General features: G+C 48.1%; 1 protein-coding gene across 17 annotated transcripts in view; it reads left to right on the top strand.

Moving 5' to 3' along the window:
* The window catches only part of UBR4 (ubiquitin protein ligase E3 component n-recognin 4), a 1,862,787-nt gene that overhangs the window by 245,067 nt on the left and 1,592,097 nt on the right, over positions 1-25,623 (top strand). For all 17 annotated transcript variants that reach the window (XM_069240131.1, XM_069240143.1, XM_069240141.1 and 14 more), the window contains exon 18: positions 12,188-12,357. In XM_069240131.1, the coding sequence (XP_069096232.1) occupies positions 12,188-12,357 (170 nt within the window). The remainder of the gene's footprint in view (positions 1-12,187; positions 12,358-25,623) is intronic.

Raw genomic sequence — 25,623 nt, 5'->3', positions numbered from 1 at the left:
CAGTATGAAAACATGTGTCATGGTCAAGCTGGGGATCCCCAGTATTTTATAAGGAAATAAACTGTATTAAACAAGGGGATAACCAACAAACTACAGTGTTTTATTTTGCAGCACTTTAACCTCTTTTCAAACTGCCTGATCTTCAGTCAGTAAGGTGAATATTAGGAGCACTCCTCTGCCTCTTAAGGTTACTACAGCCTCTATTTCTACCACATGTTTCTGAAGTCCTCAGGCAAAGCTCTGCTCTTTTTCTGAAGTTGATTTTACTTCAATCGTTCACTTATTTCGATTTCCCGTGGTTTGTATCACCAGAATTGATATTTTTGTTCACAAGCCAGTCCTTCTACAATGCTGGAAAGTTCCATTGAGTACTCGTTGTTCACAAATCCAGCTCCTCAGCTATGTTTCCAACTTTTTGTAGGAAAACACCATATTTTTAGCATAGTTATCCCCACTTTTTGCCTGATGTCAGTGTGTTTAGACTGTAGTTCACTGGGATCCTGATAATCAGGGCCCCAGTGACTGCTCTCTCCTCTAAATTTGGTCACTGGAAAAATGTTTATACCCACAATAGGCATACTCTTGCACCTACAAGTCCTGGATACTTGGTACTTGGGAATCAAGGGCATTGGTACACCAGCCCCCCCCCCCCCCCCCCAAAGAATGCAGCATGTAATGTGCTATCCGTGGGGTCCATGCAAACTGTGCCTGCAGGTTTGCCATTGCAGCCTGCGTGATAAGGTGCATGCAACCCTTCACTACCGATTAGAAGGCTTGCCTTAAATCCTGGTCAGTGTACTTAGACACTTTAAGTCACCCTTCTCGTAGGCCCTTCCGCCTAGGAGCAGGGTGCATGTTTAAGTGTGAGGGCACCCTTGCATGAGCAGGGCGCCCCTACAGACCACCGGCCCCCTTTCCTGGACTCTGTAAGTTTGGGGAAGCCATCTTAATGTATGTACTGGACTCTGCTCAACGCGAGTGGCCCAACTACATAATTCTCCTAACCTAAGCATGCTTGGTAGTAAACCTGTTGGAATCATGCAACTACACCGATTCCAATGCTGCATGATGATATGTACTTTGAGGGTTCCTTAGAGGATCCCCCATTCTCCCTGTGCAGCCCTACTGCCAACCCACGCTGTTGCTGACCCCAGACAGTGTTCTGCCCTCCTGCTGGTGTGCTTTGCTCAGGCCGGAGATGCAGAACAAAGGGTTTTCTGCAAGGGAGAGGTCTGACCACCTCCCCCTGTGTATTGGAGGTCTAAGGACTTGGGTGAAGTGGACTCTGAGCACCACAGACTGCTTTGAACTGCACATTTGCTGCCCTCCTTGCATATTCCGGTTTGCACCAGTTAGGGAACCCCTGGTTCCTGCACTGGTGCGAAACTGCACAAAGGACAGAGGAGTAGCCACCCCCTGTACAGCTCCTCCCATAGGGTGGTGCACAGAGCTCTGACAGGTTGCACTTGATTCTGCCGTCTTGGAAACAAGATGGACAGAAGTCCCCAGGAACATCTGATTAATTAGGCGTGGTATATGACGTCCCTGACCCCTCTGATAGGTTGGTCACTTCAGAGAGTGACCAACCACCTTTTAGGGTTACTTAAGGGCTCCCCCATGAGTGGGTCCTCAAATTCGTCAAGCAAGACTCTCCAAGGAACTCTCTGCGAGACCTCTTCTGCTCCTAGCCTCTGGAACCGAAACACGTCTGCTTCTGGTGGGAAGACTCCCGGTGCAACATAGTTTCTCAGGATCCTGCAAGAACTCTGCAACATCCAAAGCTGTGCATCCTTTAGGGTCACAATGACTGTTTGCACCTGGAAGCACAAACAAATCTCTCTTGGAGTGATGGAGTCAACCCCCTGCATCCGCAGGCACCTCAAGACAACATTGACCAGCTGTTGGGGGTCTGCTGTTCCACGTACATCAAAAAGCTCTGCTTCACATGTGTTGAGTCTGTGGCTTTCTCTGGGTCCTACTTGTCCTCTAACCAACTTGGGAGACTCTGGGCCACTGGTCTGGAACCCCTGTATATTGCGACTGTTGCACTTGCCAAGGCTTGTTGATTCTTCCTCCAGGAGATCTTCAGGCACCAAGAAGCCTCGGCCTCCAGCACTCTGCAACTTGAAGACCAGCCCCTGTCCTGCAACTCCTGCGACATGGTAAATCTGTTTTTTTGTGCTGCTGAGGCTTCCTTGTGACTCCCTGTGGGTCACTCGTGGGGGCTCCAATGACTTCTGCTGGCCTTCGTGTGTGCTAAGGGCCAGCCGTGACTCCCTCTCTTGGGTGGAGTCTCCTGGATCTTGCTGGTCCCCAAAACGCTGCAAATACCTTTTCAGCACCTGCTTGCATTTGCAAGAGCTTGTTGGTGACCTGACTGGACACTGACCCTCCTGCAATCCGGCGACTGTTGAGGGACAGCTTGTAGGGAACTCCTGGGATCTTCGCCAGCTCCTGGACCCCACAGCTGGACTTCATCCACCACCTTCTTGCAGGAACTTCACCTCTGTGTCGGTGGGCATTGCCACCTGGGCACCTCAAAGGGTGCTGGACTCCGTCCACTTCCTTTTCAGTTCCTCCACGTCTGGAATCCGACCCTGGGTTCCACCAGCCTGGCCACGGGTTGTGAAAGCAGCTGGACAGTAGGAGGCATCCACTGACTTCCGTGTGTCCCTTCTACCCTCTGTATTTGGGTCCCCTGGTATGGGTATTCCTGTCTTCTTGGTATCCTCGGGTGGGGGCACTCTCCGACTTTCCTCTTGTATGCCAGTTTCCTCTGGGTCCACTGGGAAGGGTCCTGAATCACACAAACTCCATCCACTAATCCCTGTGTTAGTCAGTGGGACTACTGGATAGGTAACTACCTTGCACCTGGTTGCTGGGGGCACTTACCATACTTAGCTCTGGTGTTTTCATCTACCCCCAGCCCCTAGCGAACTGCCACAGTTACCTTGGTTGGGTTCAATATTTTGTATTTCACTTACTTAGTACATGGTTTGTCCCCACCCCCCCCCCCAACCCCCCAACCCCCAAATAGGCTCTGTATATTTTATGCTAATTCGTTATATTGTGTGTAGATATCTCTAAAGGGAGCTATACCAATGCTAGTCTAGTAGTTAGTGCTGTAGTAAAGAATCCTTTATTTTTGCAACACTTGTGTGGTAGTTTCTTGTGAGTGTGATACTGTCTGACTACTGTGGTATTGCAAGTGCTTTACATTCCTCCTCGATAAGCTTCAGCTGCGTGCCTCAGATTTGCTATCTGGACACCTATTCGCTATCAGTAAGGGTTGCCTGAACTCAGTATAAGGTGCCACACTAAAGTTGTATACTATAAATTGAGCCAGCCTCTTACATTGGTGGTGCAGTGGTGGGATAAGACACTTTCACTGCTGACCAAGTGATAAAGCAATGCCTTTCCATAAGATGGATCACTACTAACTATTGGTTACACACTACACTAGTAACTTCAGGAACTTCTAAACTTTTCCTTGGGTAGTCAGGGATTTAGCATAGGCCTTTCTCCAAGCCTATTTAAAAGTTTCGGAATTTAAAGTAGGTTGGTGCATCACATGCATTACTCTAACACCACTTCTTTAGCGGAGAACACTGACCAGACTCAGGAGTCTAGGTATAGGGGGGCTTAGGTACAAAGAATTTAGTTCCCAGTGTTCAATTAAAAACTTAGACATGTAGTAAAAAGGGTATCCAGGAAGAGTGCATTGTTATCTTCCCTTGCCTCAGCATCTACTGTTGGCACAATCCACTGTAGCTCAAATGAGGGATACCTAGATAAGGGGATTCAGCTTGCTGAAACTTGTGAAGGTCAAACTCAAGTTGAAAAAGCAGAAACTGGCTCTAGAAAGAAAGGCGATGGAGATGGAAAGGGAAAGAATAAATCTGGGATTAGAATCCCTTGGTGGCAGCATAAGAGTTTAGAGTCAGGGGAGAGAAACCTTTGATTCTAGGAATCTCAGCAGGATAGTAACTCCTTACAAGTCTGGGGATGACATTCACAAGTGGATCACTGCTTTAGGGAGGGCCTGTCAAGAAGGTCCCTCAGAGGCAGTGGGCAGCTATCCTGTGGTCTTCCTTTGCAGACAAAGGCAACAACAAACTCTTAACTGTTAAGGAGGAAGATGCAGATATCTTCTAGATCTTGAAAGAGGCTCTGATAGATAGGTGTAGGAAGCTGGCCTGTTGTGTGGTGAACACCTATGGTGTCATCACCCTATACCAGGTAGCCCCTATTAGTGAAGTGTACGCACTGTCTAGGAAGCCAGGGCTCTCTAGGGGTAGCTGTGGATGAGCAGCCAAGACTTACCTAGGAGATATGGAAAGCTTATGCAATATCACTACAGTACTTACACACACATGAAAGAACCACAGTGTTACTCCACAGTGTACAAAAATACTATACTGTAGTAACACAAATACTATACAGGCCGTACCCCAACTGGAGGTAGGTAAACATACGATTATATACACCCACATTAGGAATCAGTAAATGGCATAGAAAGCAGTAGGTATTGGTAAAAGTAATAGCAGTTAGAGCGGTGGGCGGGTACGGGGTGTTGGACAAGGGGGGTAGTCCCAAACCATATACAAAAAGTGGAATGTGAAAGGCAGTCCTCCACCCAAGGATGTGGAATCAGGAGAAGGGAGCTGGAAGAACTAGGAACTCCAAAAGGTAAGTACCAGGGTACCCCCTCCCAGGGACCAGGAGAGAAGAGGTAAGTACCTGGTTTTCCCCCAGCCCAACAGGGGAACCTTGGAAAAGGATTGTGCTAGGCCTGACCAAAATTGGAAGAACCCAAAGGTGAATCCGGGCAGAAGATGACCTGCAAAAGAAGGGGACCAAGTCCAGTCCTAGGAGTGTCCGTTTGTGGCAGGAGCCACTACCCACCTACTGTGTGTATACAGGATCAGGTTGACAGTGGATGAAGGTCCGCAGTGCAGCACCGGACAAGAGTCCCAGAGGTGATGCAGGTGATGTCCCACGTCGGAGGTCGTGAAGCAGTCGGTCAGTGATGCTGGAAAACCACCAACAGGCCTTGGCAAATGCAAGTGTCAGAAAAGGTTTTGCAAGGCTGAAGAGGACCAGCAAGGTAGACCCAAGTAGGGGAGTCCAGGGTGACTCTCAGCAACATGAGTCACAAGAAGAGGAGGCAGCCCCCACAAGTGACTCACAGGCAGCAGGTACTGGAGTCTGTGTGGCCTACTCAACACATCTGAAGAAGTCTCATGTTGCTGGAGCAGCAGGCAGGAGACTGCAATGCAGGAAGAAGTGCTGGAGGCCGGGGCTACACTGAGCCTGACGGTCCTTTGGAGGAGGAACAAACAAGCCTTGGTAGCTGCAAGAGTCGCTGTGCACAGGGTACTGTCCTGCAAGGAGAAGCATGGGCTTGCTGTCTCCCAAGTTGGACAGCTGGTAGAGAGGACCACCACCTATGATGCAGGATCCACGCAGCTCCGGAGGATAGCAGATCCATGCAGCCAGTCATCGTTGCAGTTGGTGCCTGCAGATGCAGGGGAGTGACTCCTTCACTCGAAGGGAGATTACTTCTTACTTCTTGTGCAGGCTGAAGACCCATCGCCCTCAGAATGCAGAGAAGGAGCCGGATAAACAATGTTGCAGAGTAAAGTCGTCTCTGTAGCTGTAGATTGTCAATTTCTGTAGGGTCCAGTTACAGTCCCAGTGGCAAGAAGATGAAGTAAATGATGTAGAGGAGTCCTGCTGGAATCTTCCAAGTTGAATCGGAGGACCCACCCAAGAGGGAGACTCTAAATAGCCCTAAAAGGGGGTTTGGTCACCTGGCCACTCCCAGGGGCCTTTGCACATCTTTGATTCAAGATGGCAGAATCAAGTGGCCAGTTAGAGGAGCTCTGGGCACCACCTCTGGGGTGGTGATGGACATGGAAGTGGTCACTCCCCTTTCCATTGTCTAGTTTCACGCCTGTGCAAGGACCGGGGGGGGGGGGGGTCCCATGGACTGGTGCCAACCGGTTTATGCAAGGAGGGCGCCAAATGTGCCCTTCAAAGTATACCAGTGGCTTGGGAAGGCTACCCCTCCCAAGCCATGTCACACCTATTTCCAAGGCACAGGGTGCTACCCCCTCACCCCCTCTACCACAGGAAATCTTTTGCTCTGCCTTCCTCAGGCTGAGCTGCTCAAGCAGCAGGAGGGCAGTAACCTGTCTAAGCGGTGCTAGCAGCGCTGGCCGCCCAGAAGAGTTGTAGGAGCAAGGCAGGGAGCCCTCTAAGGAGCCCCTAGAGTGCCTGGAATCATACAGCCAATACTGGAAACCGTTTCGGGGTATGATTCCAACTTGTTTGATACCAAAAATGCCAAGTTCAGAATTACCATTGTGTAGCTGGACACAGTACACAGGTAAAATGGCTTCCCCGAACTTACGAAGTCCAGAGTAATGGAGCTCCAGTTCATAGGGGCACCTCTGCTCATGCAGAAATGCCCTCACACACAGGTACCTGCCCTCTGGGCTACAAAGGCCTACCATAGGGGTGACTTACAGTGACCTGGTGCAGTGACCTTTTCATGCACCCTTTCACGCAGGCAGCAATGGCAGGCCTGCAGACACATTTTGCATGAGTTCCCATGGGTGGCAGAATACATGCTGCAGTCCATAGGGAACCTGGGTTCCTAGGTATCCTATAGAAGGGACTTGTATGGAGGCACCAGTATGCCTATTGTGGGGAGTGCAATGTCCTAGGCAACCAAATTTAGAGGTAGAGAGCACAGTCACTGGGGTCCTGGTTAGCAGGACAGTGAACACAGTTAAAACACACTGACAGCAGGTAGAAAGTGGGAATAACCATGCCAAAAAGAGGGTGCTTTCCTACAGTGGGTTTTAGCGCACAACTGAAGAGTATAGTATTAAGTTCAGGGAAACTTGGACGGAGTCCACTCAAGACAAACTGGGTAGACTTTGTGGACTGTTAAGTTAAGGCTCTGGAAGGCTTGTTACATGGTAGTGCAGTAGTATGAGGGGCTTCATGTGTAGAGAAAAATGCCATTGCACAGGTGATAGCAACTGCCCTAAGAAAAGCACCAAAGGTACTACAACCTCTCCTAGTGTGCCTAGCAATGGCACTGGTGGTAGTACTTCAACCAAGGGAGTAGGTGTGAGTATGTTCACCTTGGTGGGGGGAGGGAGGGGCTGCAGTGGGTCTGGCCTAGTCAGGGAGACGTTGAGGCTGACTTACTATCAGAGTCTTCTGGACATTGCTGGTTGCCAAAATGCTGCAGATACCTCTTCAGCTCCTGCTTGATATGCCAGTGCTTGTTGGTAACCTGACTGGTCACTGACCCTCCTGCAATCCGACTACCAAGGGACAGCTTGTAGGGAACTCCTGGGATCCTCTGCAGCTCCTGGACTCCACAGTGCGACAGCTTCCTCCACCGATTTGCAGGAACTTCACCTCTAGGAGGGTGGGTATTGCCACTTGCACCACCTAGGCACCTCCAAAGGTGCTGGACTTTTTTCCTTTCCTTTTCAGGTCCTCCACTTCTGAAATCTTTCCCTGGGTTCCACGGGTCGTGACTGCAGCTGGACAATCGGAGGCATCCAGTGATTTCAGAGAGTCCTTTCTCCCCTTTGCATCCGGGTCCCATGGTGTTGTTACTCCTGTCTCTGGGTATGCTCGGGTAGGGGCCATCTCCAACCTTCCTCTAGTCTGTTGGTTTCCTCAGGGTCCCCTGAAGAATTATTTTTCTTTTTCACCACTTGTGTGGTATTTTCTTGTGAGTGAGTTACTGTCTGAGTATTGTGGTATTGCAAGTGCTTTACATTCCTCCTGGATAAGCTTCAGCTGCTCGCCTCTTTTATTCCTAGAGAGATTTTGCTACCTTGACACCTGTTCACTATCACTAAGGGTCCCAGGTGAGTTCAACATCTTGGATTTCTTATCAAGGGGAGCTGGGAGGTATATGCTTGGGCCACCAAGCTCTTAGGATTGGGGTGTTGAATCAAGAAACTTGGATCCTCTTTGGGTGGTGGCAGCGGGCAATCGTTTTGTTCACAGGAGTCCCTGTGTAGGGTTTGAACCAGGTACCCTGTAGGATGTCTGGAAGGGCCTCATTAAACGAGAGCGAGGGTTCTAAGGTGGAAGCTCCCTGTTATATCACCTGTGTCGAGAGGGATCACAATGGAAGGTCTGAGTGGTACGACTGACACCGGTCCAGAACCAAGACAAGATCCTTAGGTGCTGCTTGAGTCCTAAGCCGTTGGCATGGAACCCGAAGAGGTCCCTTCTGACTCCGTGGGGCCCGAAGGTGCTCAAGCAGAGTCATGCTGTCCAAAAATGAGATGCTTGGCTGCGTAAAACTCTGAGTTGGGCAGGGGGTCGTTCCAGCTCCTGGAAACTTGGGGAGGCGCGGACTCAGCCCTGGCGCAGGTGCCATAGGGGGAGGCCTACAATGTTGATGATCCCTCGTCTCATCAGCTGCCTAAAGAGAAGCTGAAGAATGCTTGGACGACTTCTCATGGCTCGACTTACCCAACTACTCTGAATACTTGGAGTGGAACAACAATGATGAGACTGTGACCGACCCAGGGACCCTCTCCACACCACCACCGCCAATCTCGACGAGGTCTTGACTTGCGCAGAGTCAAGCGTCGGGCCCCCATCAGCTTCAGGGACCATTACCTCAAACCTTTGAATGCATGGCCTGACACTCTGAGCATGACTTTGTGTCGTGGTTGCGCTCCAAGCACCCGAAATGCGTATCGGTCACGGACATTGCCCAGTGAGAGAATGACCAGGGCTTGATGGCAGTCTTTCTAGAGGACAGCCTAGACACACCAGGAGTAGAATACTCCAAAATGGTCATCAAAAGGTTGGAAAATAAGCCAGTCAAAATTAAACGAGGGGTAGTTCTTTTCTGATCAGCACTTGCTCGCAGGGAAAGAAAAGAGCTGGTGTCAGCGAGCTCGGGTAGAGTCTATATAGGAACCGCAACTCCCTCTCTGGCGCAGACAATGCAAACGATGGACGCGGAGTCTATTGGCGCCACCTGTCTGGATAGTGGTACAGTTGACAAAAATCTTCCGGATCCAGTCTGACGCCTGGGGAAAATTCAACAGTAAGATGTCTGCAACTAGATATTGTATCTACCAGATAATGCATTACCAAAGAGTAAGTAGCTTGTTCTTTTGGATTCTGGGATAGACAAGGTTTAGTATATAGTCATTTTTAAATGTTTTACACGTATATATTCATGTATGTTTGTTTGTGTGCTCATAGCATGTGTGGCTGTAGACACATACTTAGCATACTCTTGTCATCTGGTGTTGGGCTCAGACATTTGCAAGTTGTTTTTCTTCGAAGGAGTCTCAAGTTACGGGATATGCTGTGAGCCATCCTCTCGGTTTATATTGCCAATGGACACCAACTGTATGTTAGTGTTTTTTTCTGCCATCAGGTTCAGATGTGCACAGAATGTGCTCAGATTTCTGTGTTCCTCACCTGTTTATTGGGCCAGGTTGGTGTTCCTGTCTATCTACTCTGTGGTGCTTCCTGGAGCTTGGTTACATCTCAACAGGCGCAAACTTTAACACCCCGAGGTCCATAGTCATCATCAAACTGTTGAAGGCTGAAGTAATGATGTTCCATACAACAATAAAAATATAAAGCAATCAGCTTTATTCACGAACAACTCCGACGCAGTGCTCTCTCTCATAAGGTCAGCAAGTAACTGCTGCGGAGAGAACACTGCCGAACTCACGTATCAAACATTCCATTATGTTGTCTCGAGGCCTGCAACACATAGGATCCTCGAGACATACTACGAGACAGATTACAACAAAGGCCTAGCCCCCCTTGAAGGCCCAGCAGCATTTCTGACCCACCCTCGATTGATAGTGTCACCGGTGATGGAATGCCCACAATTCCATTCCAGTATTGCCCCTTTGTGAAGTCAAGTATCCTTGTAGGATGGTGCCAACACAGCTTTCAGGGACTTCAACACTGTCAACCGTTGGTGCCACATCTGGCACCTTATCTCCGGGTCTAAACCAAAAGTAAAATACCATCTCCTCAACCTTTCATTTGATGCAGTGCACTTTTTCGGGCTACAGGTTGAAGATATTGAAATGTACAGAGATGGACAAATTCACTAGGGGCCCTCCATGCTTCACTATACAGGGGCTCCTTTCAGAAACAGCCGGAGGTGGGTGAAAAACACCTCACCTGAGCAGCTGCACTCTTACCAAAGGCAGCAACACGGTTATCACCATCAAAGCCACCAGGGTGTACAGTAGGCTCCTGTTAAGTGGAGGGCAAAGGAGGTGCCTTCAAGGGGAGCCCTCTCCTCTAATCAGTGACACAATCACATCACCTGGTGGAGGAGATTGTGATTTACTCCATTGCTGGGGGGACAGGACATCAACAAATGGATACGAGTAGTAATCCAACATAATTTTTGCCCTGAACTACAATCAGCCCCCTGCCCTGCACCCCAACATCCCACCACTGTCACATATGCTCAGCAATTAACTCCTCCTCCAGGAAGAGGTGCATACCATTCTAGAAAAGGGCACCATAGAAAGGAGATTCCTGTAGCACCAAGGAACTAGGGTGTACTTCCTAATTCCCACGAAGGATGGCTCCCTCAGGCCCCTACTCGGTCAGTCCTCCCAGGCATATCCGAATATTTCCAGATGACAACCCTGCATGAGGTCAATCCACTAATTCAACAAGATTTCATGAATGCGCTTGAAATCAAGGATTCCTCTTTTCACATTCCTATCCACTCTACCTTCTAGAAGTAACTTTGGTAAGTGGTTTTCACTACATGTTCAAACAATTTACCTTCAGGGTCACCATAGCACCAAGGGTGTTCAGCAAGTGTCTGGCAGTGGGGCTGCTCATTTGTACAAGTAAGGTATTCCTTTCTTCCCCTACTAGAGAAATTGGACGATGAAGAGCAGCAGTAGGCTGCAGTGTCTCACACGTCACAACTGTCTTTACTATAAAAAAAAAACACCAAATCCCATTTACAGCCTTTTCAAATCAGACCTTTCCTTTGCTCCACCCCCATTACGGCTGTAGGCAAAGCACACCTCAAGGAGCAAAGTCCCAACTTTACAGGACCTGCTGCCTCTTTTTAAGGCTCACAGTTTGCACTGTTGTGTGCTTCTGGAAATGACTGCACCCTGCATTAGTTGTTCACTATTCAGGGTTACACATGCACCCTCTTCAAGTGTGGTAGTCCAGTGGTTTGAAACGGAGGGTATGTTGAAAGTGTTGGTTCAGATGAAAGCACTCTGCTCTCAACAGTTATCGTCAGCTACCAACTTAAGTGCAAGGCAGTCCAGTCACGGATGCCTCAATCAGTGGGTGTGGTGCACGTCTAAACCAGTACGTAATGCATGAACAGTGGCTCACTCAGCACCAGAATCACCATGTCAATTACTTGGAACTCATTGCTACTTTGTAAGCCCTCAACCTTCACAACCTTCTCACCTAGTGCAGGGGAGCTGGCACAGGGCACTATGCTACAACACCCACCTAATGGTGGAGCACCTCTTGTCCCGGGGGCACACAAAGACCAAGGGGAGCTGGTCAGCAGGATAAGTCAACAGGTCCACTTCTTATGGCTATACATTTCATTTGGATCAGATTTCTCAATCGATAGCAATTGCCACAGATTTTTGCAAGTCAGAATGTACAAATGCCCTATGAGTCCAATGTTGTGCAAGGTGATGATCCTCTGCTGCAGGCTACAGAGGTGTCTATTCCATCAGCAACTGATTTAGCACTTACATCAGGCAATAGGATACTGTCCTGTAGAAAGGGTCATTGTTTCCAGGCTATGCTAAAGAAACTTATCCAGCAACCAATATGTCCATGAGGATCATAATGAAAATCCCCTCTCAGTATCTGATGCCTCCATGCAGTTGTTTGGAATATACAGGTGTCAATCTGTAGTTAAAGTATGAGGCTGTGCTATGAGCCTTTCTGTTTAACTTTTCTTCTTTTACGCTCTATCAGGTCCTGTCAGTGTGTAAAGTTTTTTGATGGTTGTTGGTTCTTTTTGTCTTGCTTTCCATTTTAAACTTGAAGAGAACTGTGTATCAAATCAAATACACTGAATTTGGTGAAAACAGTGATGATGTGATGTGTCTAGTAGTTAAGACTGACTAAAGTGTTGTCTTTTTTTGATCAGAACATGTTGCTGCAGCAGCTGGGTGTGGCGCCATTCTCGGAGGGGCCGTGGCCTCTCTACATTCACCCACAGAGCCTTTCTGTCCTTTCACGGCTTCTTCTGATTTGGCAGCACAAAGCCAACACTCAGGGTGATCCCGATGTGCCTGAATGCATCCGGGTCTGGGAAAGGTAAGGAAATTTGTGAGGTTGCTGTTCAGACTGTCCCAGAGTCAGTTCCTAGTTATAGTGCACTAAGATTGGCTAGCTCCAGCTCAGGGTGGGCTGTTTTCGTTTGTGTCCCAGTGAGGAAAAATTACATTGAAGAACAAATTGCTTATTTAAAAGCAACGAACTTTCACTCGTGTATCTCCAAATCATACATTTGAAATAATTCCATAATGGCAATACAGTGAATCACTTCAGTTCAATTAGTGTGTTGTCGACGGCTACAGAAAGCTGGGTCTTTACTTTTTGGGACGAAAAAGAGGTATACTGTGTAAAGAGTCCAAGCAAACCTCAGAGGAATTAGGGGCACAAGACACCCCAGATTCGCTTTTTGGTACTGTGGGTGAACATTTAGGCATATCAGATGGTAGTGCTAAGCATGTAATACACACAAGCAGGGAATGAGACACTCAATAAAGAAGTTTACACCAATTTACAAACACATACTTTTATACAACATTTGGTACCAAGTTCATCAGAATCAGGTGAGTCCTTTTCGAGTTCTGAATTTGTACAGTTTTCAAAAGTTGACAGTGCAATCCTTTGGTGAGATAATGTTATCCTTTCGTGGAAAAAACATATACTGCATTTGGACATTTCACAGTGACTTACGTGACTGTTCTCCAGTACTTAAGTTGAGTATGGGCAGGGTCCAAGGCCACACCAACAGGTCACCTACGGAGTGTGCAAAGCTAGGGTCTAGTTGCAGAAGCACATTCTAACCCTCCCCCCCCCCCCCCCCCCCACCCACCCACCCCCAATCCCCCCCAACCTGTTTTGGCCTGGTTTTTGATGCATCTTTGAAGTGCACTGGGTTCCTGCTAACCAGGTCCCCAGTGCCAGTGTTCCTTCCCCAAAACAACACAACAAGACAGTCACTTGATCCCCAAGCGGCCAAGCCCTTTAGCACCTCTAAGTCCCCAGTAAATGGTACTTCTGGTACTGGGGCCTAATTACTGAAGAAGTTTCTTAAGAGCTGCTGGGACCCAGCACTAAGCTCATGCAGACTGGTGATAAGGTGCTCCAAAAAAGTAACAAGACATGGCACACACTTGAGTGCCGTGTTCCCCCAACACTGCCTGTAAAGTTTGTACGTCACCCCAACAGCAGGCCTTACAATGCACCCTGCCTTAGGGTTGTATTACAGGTGAGGACATTAATGCATGTTGATTCTTAGACATACTAAGTGAACATGGAAGTCATTTTAAAATGCATTTGCTGGACCCTGGTCAATACGAGTCCCCCCGCTACATAATGGCTTCAGTGAAAATAGAGATGTTTGCTGTCAAAAATATGATTGCAGTGATGGATGTATTAATACATGCACCCAGAGGGCAATTTAGAGGTTCCCCCAAATACCTACCAACTGCTGGTGGGCTAACTGACTAGTTGTAACAAGTCTGCTACCAGCTGGTGAATGTCTGGCCCCCAGTGGTGAAAGCCTTTGCTCCCTGGAGGTCAGGAACAAACGCCTGCTCCGGCAGGGATGTTATACTTCTCCCAACAGGCTGACCTGCAAATCTGCATTCCAAGGCAGGAAACTTCAAAGGAGCCCACTGCATAGCTCCCTCACCTCGGAGGGAGAGGCTGACCTCCCTACTCCAAGGCCCATTTGGCACCTGGACAAGCAGGAAACATAGCTATGGCAGGAGGTGTTTCATTTGCAGGCTGGACACACCACACGAGTGACCAGGCTGAAGTGAGTGAACTCAGCCTTAGGAATTCTGCCATGGTGTGTTTGTGTGGTGGAATTAGAACCTCTGGGACAGGGTGTTGCCCACTCCCCAAAGGAAGTGGCCATCTAGAGGGTGTAGTGACCCCAAAGATGAGTAGCCCATTGGCTACTACCCTTTACTCCCCTTAATGCCACCTAAATTAGGTATTTAAGGGACCCACTGATATCAGATCCTCAGATCTTCACTGGACACAAGACGCCTGCTTATCCCGAGAACTGAGGAGCCCAACTGATTTGCTGCCAGCCTGCCTGCCACACCTGACCCTTGAGGTGCAACTCAAGGTGGGCTTTGTCTCTGGAGGGCCTGAGAACCACGTTGACACCATAGGCCCATTTCAGCTCAGGCTAGGTTGCTCGGATGCAGTGGTGATGTCTGCCCTCGTGTTTTGACGGTCCCAGGTGCTCACAGTTATTTTTTTTTGCCTACAGATGCAGAGTAGCAACTCCTGTGCTCCAAAGGAGTTGTTCATGCTGATTTGCGAAACACTGGCAGCTCTTGCGGTTTCTTGGAGACTGCAGCAGTAGGAAAAGTCCTTTGAAATGAAGGCCATTACTAAAGGGTATAAATATATATTTGGGTGAAGAGTATGGACACATTCTGTGAATAGTAGCAGATATATAAGCGCCAATCACCCTTAAGTGGGGCAAAAACTAGGGGAGGAGAGTGACCTGTACTCATCTAGAATCCATGAAGGCATCACAAAATGAGTGGGACAAAATAATTAACTTTGTCGTGGGGGGGGGGGGGGGGGGGAGGGGAGGGGGGGGGGGGATACCTGGAAAGAGTAAATCGTAGGTCTGTCAATTGCAGAATCAGTGCAGGCAAACAATCTGCAGAAGTGAGATGTCACAAGGCTCACTTACTGACTGAGCATGACCACGGCATTGGTAGAATACTGGGTAAAATATCAACCACCAGCTTTAAATCAGAGTCAGTTCTGGAACTGAACACCGCAGCAAGGGATGAAGGCCATTTTCAGGCATAGTTACCCTACTTTTTTCCTGTCAGTGTGCTTGGACTGTAGTTCACTGGGAGCCTGCTAACCAGAACCCCAGTGGCAGTGCTGTCGCCCCTAAATTTAGTTGTTGGGCACCTTTCACGCCCACAATTGGCCTACTGATGCACCCATGTAAGTTCCTAGTATATGGTACCTAGGTACCCAGGGCATTGGTACACCAGGGGTCCACTATGGGCTGCAGCATATATTATACCACCCGTAGGGGCCCATGCAAACTGTGACTGCAGGTCTGCCATTGCAGCCTGCATGCACCTTTTCACTGCCAAACCTAACCACTGCACTTAGAGACCTGCACCCTTGTGCAGAAGGGCCTACCAGATGGGTGACTTAAGTCTGTGTGAGGGTACACCTGCATGGGCAGGGTACCCCTAGAAACCCCAGGCCAATTCCTGGACTCTAAGTGCGGGGAAGCCATCTCAAGGTATTTAGTTGACACTGGTCAACACGAGTGGTCCAACTACATAATGGCTACTCCAAACCTAGGCATGTTTGATATCAAACATGTTGGAATCTTGTAGATGCACAGATTACAGTGTTAGTAGCATGATCTAGTCTACTCTGGGGGTTCCCTAGGTGGCCTTAAGGGGTCCAGCTGCCGGCCTGCACTGCTGCTGACCCCAGACACTGTTCTGCCCTCCTGCTGATGAGTCTGGCTCAGGCAAGAGGAGCAAAACAAAGGACTACTTGCAAGGGAGAGGTCTGAACACATCCACCTTTGTATTAGTTGTCTAAGGCCACCAGACTGCTTTGAAGGTCACACTTGGTGCCCTCCTTGACTAATTCGGTTTGCATCAGTTTGGGAACCCCTGGTTCCTGCTCTGGTGCGGAACTACACAAAGGACAGGGGAGTGACCACCCTAATGGCCAGCCAAGTTGGGAGACTGTAGGCCCTTGCTCCTGCCACTGGACTGGCTCCCCTGTGCACTGCGACTGTTGCATTTGCCAAGGCTTTGTGACTCTTCCTCAGGGAGATCGTTAGCCTTCAAGTAGCCCAGGCCCCAGCACTCTGAAAACCAAAGATAAGTTCCTGTCCTGCAATTTCTGTGATGCTGGGCTGGTAAGGCCTCCTTGTGAATCCTTCTGGCCAGCGCCTGTGGATCACTTGTGGAGACTCCATCGACTTCTGTTGCCCTTCCTGTGTGAGTGCCAGCTCTGGCTCTCCATCCTGGGTAGAGTCTCCTGGACCTTGCTGGTCCCTAAAACATTGCAAACATCTCTTCACATTGGCACTTGCCAAGGCTTGTTGGTTGCCTGGCTGGTCACTAACCATCCTGCAAACTGGCAACCATTGAGGGACAGCTGGTAGGTAACTCCTGGAATCTTCATTGACTCCTGGACCCGAAAGCTGGACTTATTCTTCCACTGACTTGCACGAATTTCAGCTTCAGGAAGGTGGGCATTGCCATCTGCACCACCTGGGCACCTGCTCGGATTCTAAACTCTGACCCCTTCCTTTGCAGGTCCTCCATGTCCAGAATCCATCCCTGGGTCCCACCAGCCTGGTCTACGGGTTGTGACAGCAGCTGGACAACCTGAGGCATCCACAGTCCCCTTTTCCCCTCTGCATCTGGTTCCCTGGTGTAGGACTCCTGTCTTCTGGGTATCCTTGGGTAGGGGCACTCCATCTTCTTGTATGCTGGTTTCCTCTAGGTCCGCTGGGAAGGGTCTTGAATTCCACAATCTCCCACCACTGCGTTCTGTGTTAGCCTATGGGACACCTGGGTGAGGTAACCAACTTACTCCTGGTTGCTAGGGGTCACCTACTGTACTTACCTCTGGTGTTTCTAACTGGCCCTGCCAACCACCACACTTACCTTGGTTGGAGTTCCATTTTCACATTCTGCTTTTTTAGTATATGGTTTGGCCCTTCCCTAGGGCCCTGTATATTTATATGCTATTTTTGCTGGCTACTTTGTGTATAATTGTATGTAATATTTCCAAAGGGAAACATACGCCAATTTCAGTTAAGTAATAGTGCTTTAATAAAATATAATTTGTGCAACAGTGGTCTGATTCTTTCTTGTGACTAAGTTGCTGTCTGACTACTGTGTTATTTGAAGTGTTTACATTCCTCCTGGATAGACTTAAGCTGCTCGCCTCAGCTACCTCTAAAGAGCTTTTGCTATCTGGACACATATTCACTATCACTAAGTGTTGCCTGGACTCAGTATAGGGTGCCACACTATAGGTGTACACCATAAACTGAGCCAGCCTTCTACAGCTTCCTTACACCACATGAATTTGAGTACCTTAACGAGAAATGCACGTTGATGGAGGATAACGGAGTTTGATCTTCAGATTTAATGGGAACTCCAGATATGGAGTCCTTACACTAAAATTGTCCAGAGAGACAGCATATCACTTCTTCGTGAGGTCCCAGAAACTAGACCACACCGTGTAGAAGTCTGCACCCACTTTATTTTACAACTTTTGAACATTGCTTTAACCAGACATTAATTATCATTTAACAGGGAGTTTTATCAACCGTGCATGGGAACTTCAATGGGGATCCATATGGGAAAAAGTATATTGAGGCTATCTTCATTATCTGGGAAGGGCACTGAGATGTCCATGTCAGAATTCATGGATCATCTCCGTACCATGCAACTCCAAATGAACTACACTAGCTACACAGATAATGCAAGATCCCCTTCCTTTATCTTATTAGACAGCAGGGAGTTTTGCTCTGTACACGGCTGTACGGAGAATACACACAGAGAAATGCTTTACTACGATATTAGAGCTTGCAGCCCATGGCTCAGACAGGTGTAATTGCAGTACGAAAACTATTGTCATGAAGTGAGTACTCATGATGACCAAATTACTTTTGTTTGGACTATCCACAGAAAATATAGCAATAAAACATGCCTGGTTCTCTCCCAGAAAGGAACTTTTGCAACAAAAAACAGTTAAATAAGATTGTTTGTGTGACCACTTTTTCTCCTCACGTAAACCAAATGGTTACAATAATCTAAAAACATTGATCCATTCCACAAACCAACAGTACCTCTCTTGACTTAAACTTATTTGTGTTCAGAAGAGGCAAAAATCTAGAGCACCACCACCATGCGCTCTGGGAATAAACCATTATCAAGAAAGGGCACCTTGAAGGCTAGTTGTGGGTCTGACAGCAGCATCGGATGTCTTTTGATCCTTTAATTGTATTACAATTCACTGTTAATACTAAGAAATTCATACATGACTCGTTACAGTGGGATTTGAAGTTCTTCAACTGTAATTCATCAAGTGTAGTCTGCCACACTTGGAGGTAGTGATCTATGTAGGACAAACTACACAGCAAGTCAAACACGGTGGAGAACATAGGAAAAGAAAAAGATGCAATGTCACCAATGAGACTGTGGTTCTCTTCATGTAACACAACCACAGTACAGATGACATAAAATAAGATTATCGAACAAGGAAGGATACCAGACCGAGATGACAACCTCTGCATGACCCTCCATTGTTTAGAATGTCTGTGGATTTTGGACTCTGTCAACAGTGGTATTAACTCCATGGAGGAGTGGAGAAGTTATTAATCTCAGTGATTAATGGACACTATGGAGTATGCGTTTCGTTATGAACATTGGCCCTAACTCCTTGAGCTCTCACATGGACTATTGTGACACTGTGCTCTTTAAGTTATTAACAGACCCTTAGTGTTGTTTTGTGTTATTCATACAATATCTGCAGATGCCATGCCCGTGATAGTTTGGTAAGTTCTCCTCATAATATCCCACTCATGTAGATTTTTTTGAGTGCACTGATTCTGCAATTGACTGGCCCATGATTTACTCTTCCCAGGTACCCTTCCCCTGACCGAGTAAGTTAATTTTGTTCCACTCACTGTGGTGCCATTGTGGATGAGCACCGCTCACGCTCTCCTCTCCTAGTTTCCCCTCACTTAAGAGTGAATAACTGTAGGAAACTGGCTTTGTACATACTATATCAAAACAAGATAGTGTGCACAGAGTCCAGGGGTTCCCCAAGAGGCTTGACAAAGGCAATAATAGATAATACTAATGCTCTATTTGTGGTAGTGTGGTCAAACAGGCTTATCAGAGGGTAGTGTTAAGCATTTGTTGTACGCTCACAAGCAATAGAAGAAGCACACACTCAGTGACAACTCCAGATCAATATGAGTTTATATAGAAAAATATCTTTCTGTTACTTTATTACTAGAACCACAAGACTCAGTTCAGAAGTACATACTGTTGCAGGTAAGTACTTAGCATAGACATCAATGTAACTTTTTGTTTCACTTTAGTCAAGTAAACCGTTTTTTAAGAAAACAGAATATCTATTTTAAAAGTGGACACTGCATTTTCAGAACAGTTCCTGGGGGAAGAAATTCAATTACAGTTATAGAGTTAAGTACACGATTCACTGTTACAGTCTCTGGGTTATAGGTAGTCCACTGTTGGGGGGGGTCAATTTAACCCCAAACACCCACCACCAGCAACACAGGGCCAGCCAGGTGCAGAGGTCAAAGTTGAGCAATTTTAACGGTGGCTCCTATAGAGACAGGGGTACTCTGAATTCAGTCTGCCAGCAGGTAAATACCTGCAGCTTGGAGTGGCGACATGGGGGCGATTAGAGGAGCACTAGAGGGGCCCCAAGTAGGCACCAATCCCAAGCCCTCAGCGCCAGGTGCAGGGTGCAAACTGAGTTGGGCTTCCAATGAAACTCTGAGGTGACTCTGGGAGTCACTCGGGTGCTGCTGGCGAGGTCCTGGGGTGGTGGGGAAGATCTCAGGCACACCACCGGTCAGACAGGGAGGAGGGCTGCCTGTTGATCGTCGCTGCACCGGGTGTCTTTCTCCAAGGCCTGAGTGCTGCGGGTCGTTTGGTGTCCGTTATCTTCGTCCAGGGCAGTCGTGGTCAGGGGGGGTCCTTAGGAATGCCCTCTGTAGGTGTCGTCGTAAAGGGGCGGAGAGGTCAACCCAGGATAGGCACTTGGTTGCCGTCGCTTGGGGGGTCCTCTCTGGTCAGTTGGGCCACATAGACTCTGGCTGAAGACGTCTGGTGCAGAGTGGTTAGGACTCATGCTTCTGGAATGAGGTGGGAGTCCTTCAGAGGAGGTTGTTTCTTATTTTGTTCTTTAAACGGGGTGTAGGAAGTTGGCCCTGTATGCACTATTTCAAAGTAAGGCATAGTATGCACAGAGTCCAAGGGTTCCCCTTAGAGGTAAGATAGTGGTAAAAAGAGATAATACTAATGCTCTATTTTGTGGTAGTGTGGTCGGGCAGTAGGCTTATCAAAGGAGTAGTGTTAAGCATTTGTTGTACATACACAAGCAATAAATGAGGAACACACACTCAAAGACAATTCCAGGCCAATAGGTTTTTGTATAGAAAAATATATTTTCTTAGTTTATTTTAAGAACCACTGGTTCAAGATTTACATGTAATACTTCAAATGAAAGGTATTGCAGGTAGGTACTTTGAATTAGCAAAATAGCCTATACAGTTTTCACATAAATCACATATAGCTATTTTAAAACTAGACACTTAGTGCAATTTTCAACAGTTCCTGTTTTAATTTTTGCAGGTAAGTAAACCACCTACGGGGTTCAAGTTTGGGTCCAAGGTAGCCCACCGTTGGTGGTTCAGAGCAACCCCAAAGTTACCACACCAGCAGCTCAGGGCCGGTCAGGTGCAGAGGTCAAAGTTGTGCCCAAAACGCACAGGCTTCAATGGAGAAGGGGTGCCCCGGTTCGAGTCTACCAGCAGGTAAGTACCCGTGTCTTTGGAGGGCAGACCAGGGGATTTTGTAGGGCACCGGGGGGGACACAAGTCCACACAAAAAGTACACCCTCAGCAGCACGGGGGCGGCCGGGTGCAGTGTGCGAACAAGCGTCGGGCTTCAATAGGTTTCAATGGGAGACCAAAGGGTCTCTTCAGCGATGCGGGCGGCTCCTTGGGGTAGCCACCACCTGGGCAAGGGAGAGGGCCACCTGGGGGTTGCTCCTGCACTGGAGGTCGGATCCTTCAGGCCCTGGGGGCTGCGGGTGCAGAGTCTTTACCAGGCGTTGGATCTTAGGAGCAGGCAGTCGTGGTCAGGGGGAGCCTCTGGATTCCCTCTGCAGGCGTCGCTGTGGGGGCTCAGGGGGGGGCAACTCTGGCTACTCACGGTCTCGCAGTCGCCGGGGAGTCCTCCCTGAAGTGATTGTTCTCCACAAGTAGAGCCAGGGGCGTAGGGTGCAGAGTGTCAAGTCTCACGCTTCCGGCGGGAAACGCAAGTTGTTTCAAAGTTGCTGCTTTGTTTCAAAGTTGCAGTCTTTGGTGAATAGAGCCGCTGTCCTCGGGAGTTCTTGGTCCTTCTAGGTGCAGGGCAGTCCTCTGAGGATTCAGAGGTCGCTGGTCCCCGGAGGAGAGCGTCGCTGGAGCAGTGTCTTTAGAAGGGGGGAGACAGGCCAGTAGAGCTGGGGCCAAAGCAGTTTTCTTCTCAAAAGTAACTGCTTAATGTAGATTTTTTTCGAGGTTTCACTTATGTTTAATGCATCCTCTGATTACCACTTTGCTGAGTATTATGTATGTGCACTACGCTAGACCAGGTGAACTGCTGTGTTTTGATGTTTATTGTCCAGATTTTCCTTGGCATAATGTCCGCCCAGGAGTGTCCTTAATTTCATGTGTAACAGTAGCTAGAGTGCACCCACAACTCCACATGCTGTAAGCAGTTCGACCTACAATATTCATTATAACAGATGTAAAATTCCACATGAGCATGTTTCTCCAGCATGGGATCTTCCAAGGTTTCTGATTCTTTTACTATGAGGACCCTCTCACAAGGAACATATCTGGAAAGTGCAAGTTTATTTAGTCTTTGAACACTGAAGCGGAGTCATATTTTTGTTTACATGGTGTAATTTTTTTGGTTTGTTTTAGAGACTGTTTTAGCTGTATTGCCTCCCTCATCTAATTAAAAAAAAAGTGTATACAAAATTGAGAGGCTTTGGATCAGCCTTTGACTTCCTTTAATCTGTTTTATGAGTAGGAAAGTGCTTCTTTTGACAGTAACCCCCCACTTTTTGCCACTGTTAGAAGTGGGGTCTTTAGGTGGCAGTCAGTTTGCAGTCTGTCCAAGCAGGGACCCTCTCTCTAGTCAGGGTAAGGGAGATAAATAGCTCAGATAACACCAGCTCACCCGCTTGGTAGTTTGGCACAAGCAGACTCGCTTATCTCAGAGGCAATGTGTAAAGTATATGTACAAACACACACAGTGAAAACACTTCAAAAGGATTCAACACATTTATCTGAGTAAAACAAGACCCAAATGACAAAAATCCAACATATACAAGCAAAGGTATGAATTTTCAAAGATTGAACGCTGGTAATGGAGTTGCACGGACCCCCAGGTGTGGTACCTTTGGTAACAAAGAAACAAGGCGGTGCATAGAGTTGGGGAGATGAGCCGTCACTGGATTTGGTGCAGCGTCTGTTTCTTACTGCGTAGCAGAGGTGGTGATGTGGCGTTGATGCGATGTGTCGGTTCCTCACGCTCCGGCAGAGTCTAATCTGGTGGGTTAAGATGCAGTGGGCGACATCTCTGGGTTGCGGTCACACCATGGGGCTGCAGGTGCTGCGACGGAGTCTGGTGTCATGAACATTGGTGACAAAGCACTTGGGACTCATGAAGTCACAGGATGTCAGTGGGGCTGCAGTGGCGTCAGGCCTGCAGAGGCAGCCACGGTCGTCGCACTTAAGTGGGGACCACGATTTCAGATGCAGATAGCATCGTGGAGTCACGCAGCCGCGTTGGTTTTGGTGTTGTCCGGAGTCAGTGCAACTGTTTTTTTCCTGGTTTTTCACCATGCTTTCACTCCCACGGGCCCAGAGACTGGAATAGGCACCACCTCACAAATTAGGGTGCACAGCAAGTAAACCCAGAGGCTGGTACATTTAGTATTTTCTGTCCCTGAGACTTCTTAACAGGAGGCAAGCTCACACCAAGCCCTTGGAGATACTTCACAAGCAGGATTTCAGAAAGCAAAGTCCAGTCCTTTTCCTCTTAGGCAGCAGCAGCAGGCCAGCACAGCACAGCACAGCAAAGCAACAGGCAGAGTGGCAGGTCCTCCTTAAGCTCTTCACATTGGAAGGGGTTCCTCATGATCCAGAAGTAATTTAAGTCTGAGGATTAGGGTCCACTACTTATACTCATTTTCATCTTTGAAAAAGGCAAACCTCAAAGGAAAATCTTTGTTTACAAGATCCTGCTTGGCCTGGCCCCAGGCACACACCAGGGGGTTGGAGATAGCATTGTGTGAGGACAGGCACAGCCCTTTCAGGTGCAGATGTCAGCTTCTTCCTCCCCACTCTAGCCCATGAGACTTATCAGGATACGCAGAACACTCCTCAGCTCCCTTTGTCTTACTGTCTAGTAAGAATTCACAAACAGCCAAACTGTTAGTCTGACCCAGATGTGGTTTCCACAGGCATGCAGAGGCACAGAATAGTTGGGCTAGCAAATGTCCACTTTCTAAAAGTTTTTTTAAATAGAGTTCAGAGACTCCAAACTCCACATCTTTATCTGCTTTCAAGGGGATACTGCACTGTCTGGGACACGTTTACAGGGCTGCTTGTGTGGGTGGCACAACCAGTGCTGCAAGCCCACTGGGAGCTTTTAATTTACAGGCCCTGGGCATCTCTAGTGCATTTTACTAGGGACTTACTAGTAAATAAGATATTCTAATTGGGGATAACCAATCACCAATACATTTTAGACCGAGAGCATGTGCACTTAAGCACTAGTTAGCAGTGGTTAAGTGCCCAGATTCCTAAAGCCAACAAAAACTGGTAAGAAAAAAAAATAGGAAGGAGGCAAAAGTTTGGGGATGACCCTGCAAAAAGGGACAGGCCCAACACACTGGTACTGATTTTTTCCGACTGAAGATGCGTTGGGTTCCTACTAACCAGGTCCCCAGTGTCAGTGCTCTTTCCCTAAAACATGGTAAAAGATCGAATTGTGTACAGTTGGCACACTCCTTACTACCTCTGTAAGCCCCTAGTAAATGGCACCCCAGTACCTAGGACCTGGGTGCTATGGAGGTTCCCTAAGGGCTGCAGCCACTTAATGTGCCTCCCGTAAAAAGTGCACACTGCTTGCCGTTGCAGATTTGGTGTCATGGTGTAAGGCATAAGCGAAAACACGACATGGCAGCTGTGTGTGCCATGCCCCATGTTACTGAATCTAAATAGATGTAAGTTGTCCCTACAGCAGGCCTTAGTGCTCAAAGCCTGTATGCTTTATATTTGATGTGAGGACATATTTGCATGAGCAGATATGCCCCTGTGATATCTAGTTCCATTATTAGATGTTTCAAGTGAGCAGGAAAGCCATCTTGAGGCATTTACTGGATGCTCAACATTACGAGTTACCCAACTACATATTGTCTTCACTGAAACCTATGGTGTTTGATATCAAACACATTGCACTGATGCCAGTATTGGACTTATGATATGTACCCAGAGTGCATCTTAGAGGTGCCCCTGAAACCTACTAGTCCTCCAGTGTGCTGCCTGAGTGGAACTGACCAACCGGCCACCACAGACATGTTTCTGATCCCCTGGATGTGAGAGCCTGTGATCTCACGGGGCACAAACAATTTCTGCTCCCAGAGGAAGGTATTATCGCTTTCAGCAGGATGGCTAATGAATCTGCATACCAAGGCCACTGCCTTTTTGATATGTGACTTGGCTTCCTCCAGACCTGGCAGTTTCCACCCCCTTCCCTGAGGCCCTTTGGCACCAAGACAGGTGGGCAATTAGCTACGCAAATAGGTGTTGATCTACCTGGCTAGTCAGACCCCTAAGTTGGGGCAGCCTGATGTGTTCCATGAAAAGGCTTCACCATCTTAGCTTTGGTGGAATTAGGAATTCTGGACAGATATGCCCACTCTCTACAGGAAACGGTTATATAGGGGGTGAAGTCAACCCAGGGATAAGTAGCCGTTGACTACTACCCTACACTCCCCTAAACACCCCTACACTTTGTATTTAGGGGTGCCCCTGATGCTAGAAGAATAGATTTGACTAGCTGAAGAAAGAGGACCGAGGGGCCGATGAAGTGAGAACTGCAGACTGCTGGTAAACTTTAGCCGCCAGGCCCTGCCTGCCTACCTGCTTCTATTCCGACAATCTCTACCACCCGACTTGACCTGCAGCTGTGCATCCTCCAAAAGTCTCGGAGGACCTACAGTACTTTGTTAAGCAGTCAGCTTCTCCCTTGAAGTGGAGTCGCCACTTGCCTGCAGGCACCAACCGCAAGGTCTGGCTAACTGTTCTTCTGACCACCAGGTCCACTGATGTAGAAGCCATCAAGGAGGAGGTTACCATGCTCTAAGATGTCAGATCCATCTCCCCACTAAGTGAGAAGACACCAGGACCCACTGGAGTGCCCTGCACAGATATACCCTGCTAAAACCAAAGCTTTTGAGTCCAGGCCAGACTCGAGTGTCTCAAAGAGGGACCAGCTG

Source organism: Pleurodeles waltl, chromosome 6 (assembly GCF_031143425.1).
Source record: "Pleurodeles waltl isolate 20211129_DDA chromosome 6, aPleWal1.hap1.20221129, whole genome shotgun sequence".
In the NCBI taxonomy this organism is placed as follows: Eukaryota; Metazoa; Chordata; class Amphibia; order Caudata; family Salamandridae; genus Pleurodeles; species Pleurodeles waltl.
Note: the sequence above shows the minus strand (reverse complement) of the source record. Positions and strands in the feature narration are given on the sequence as shown.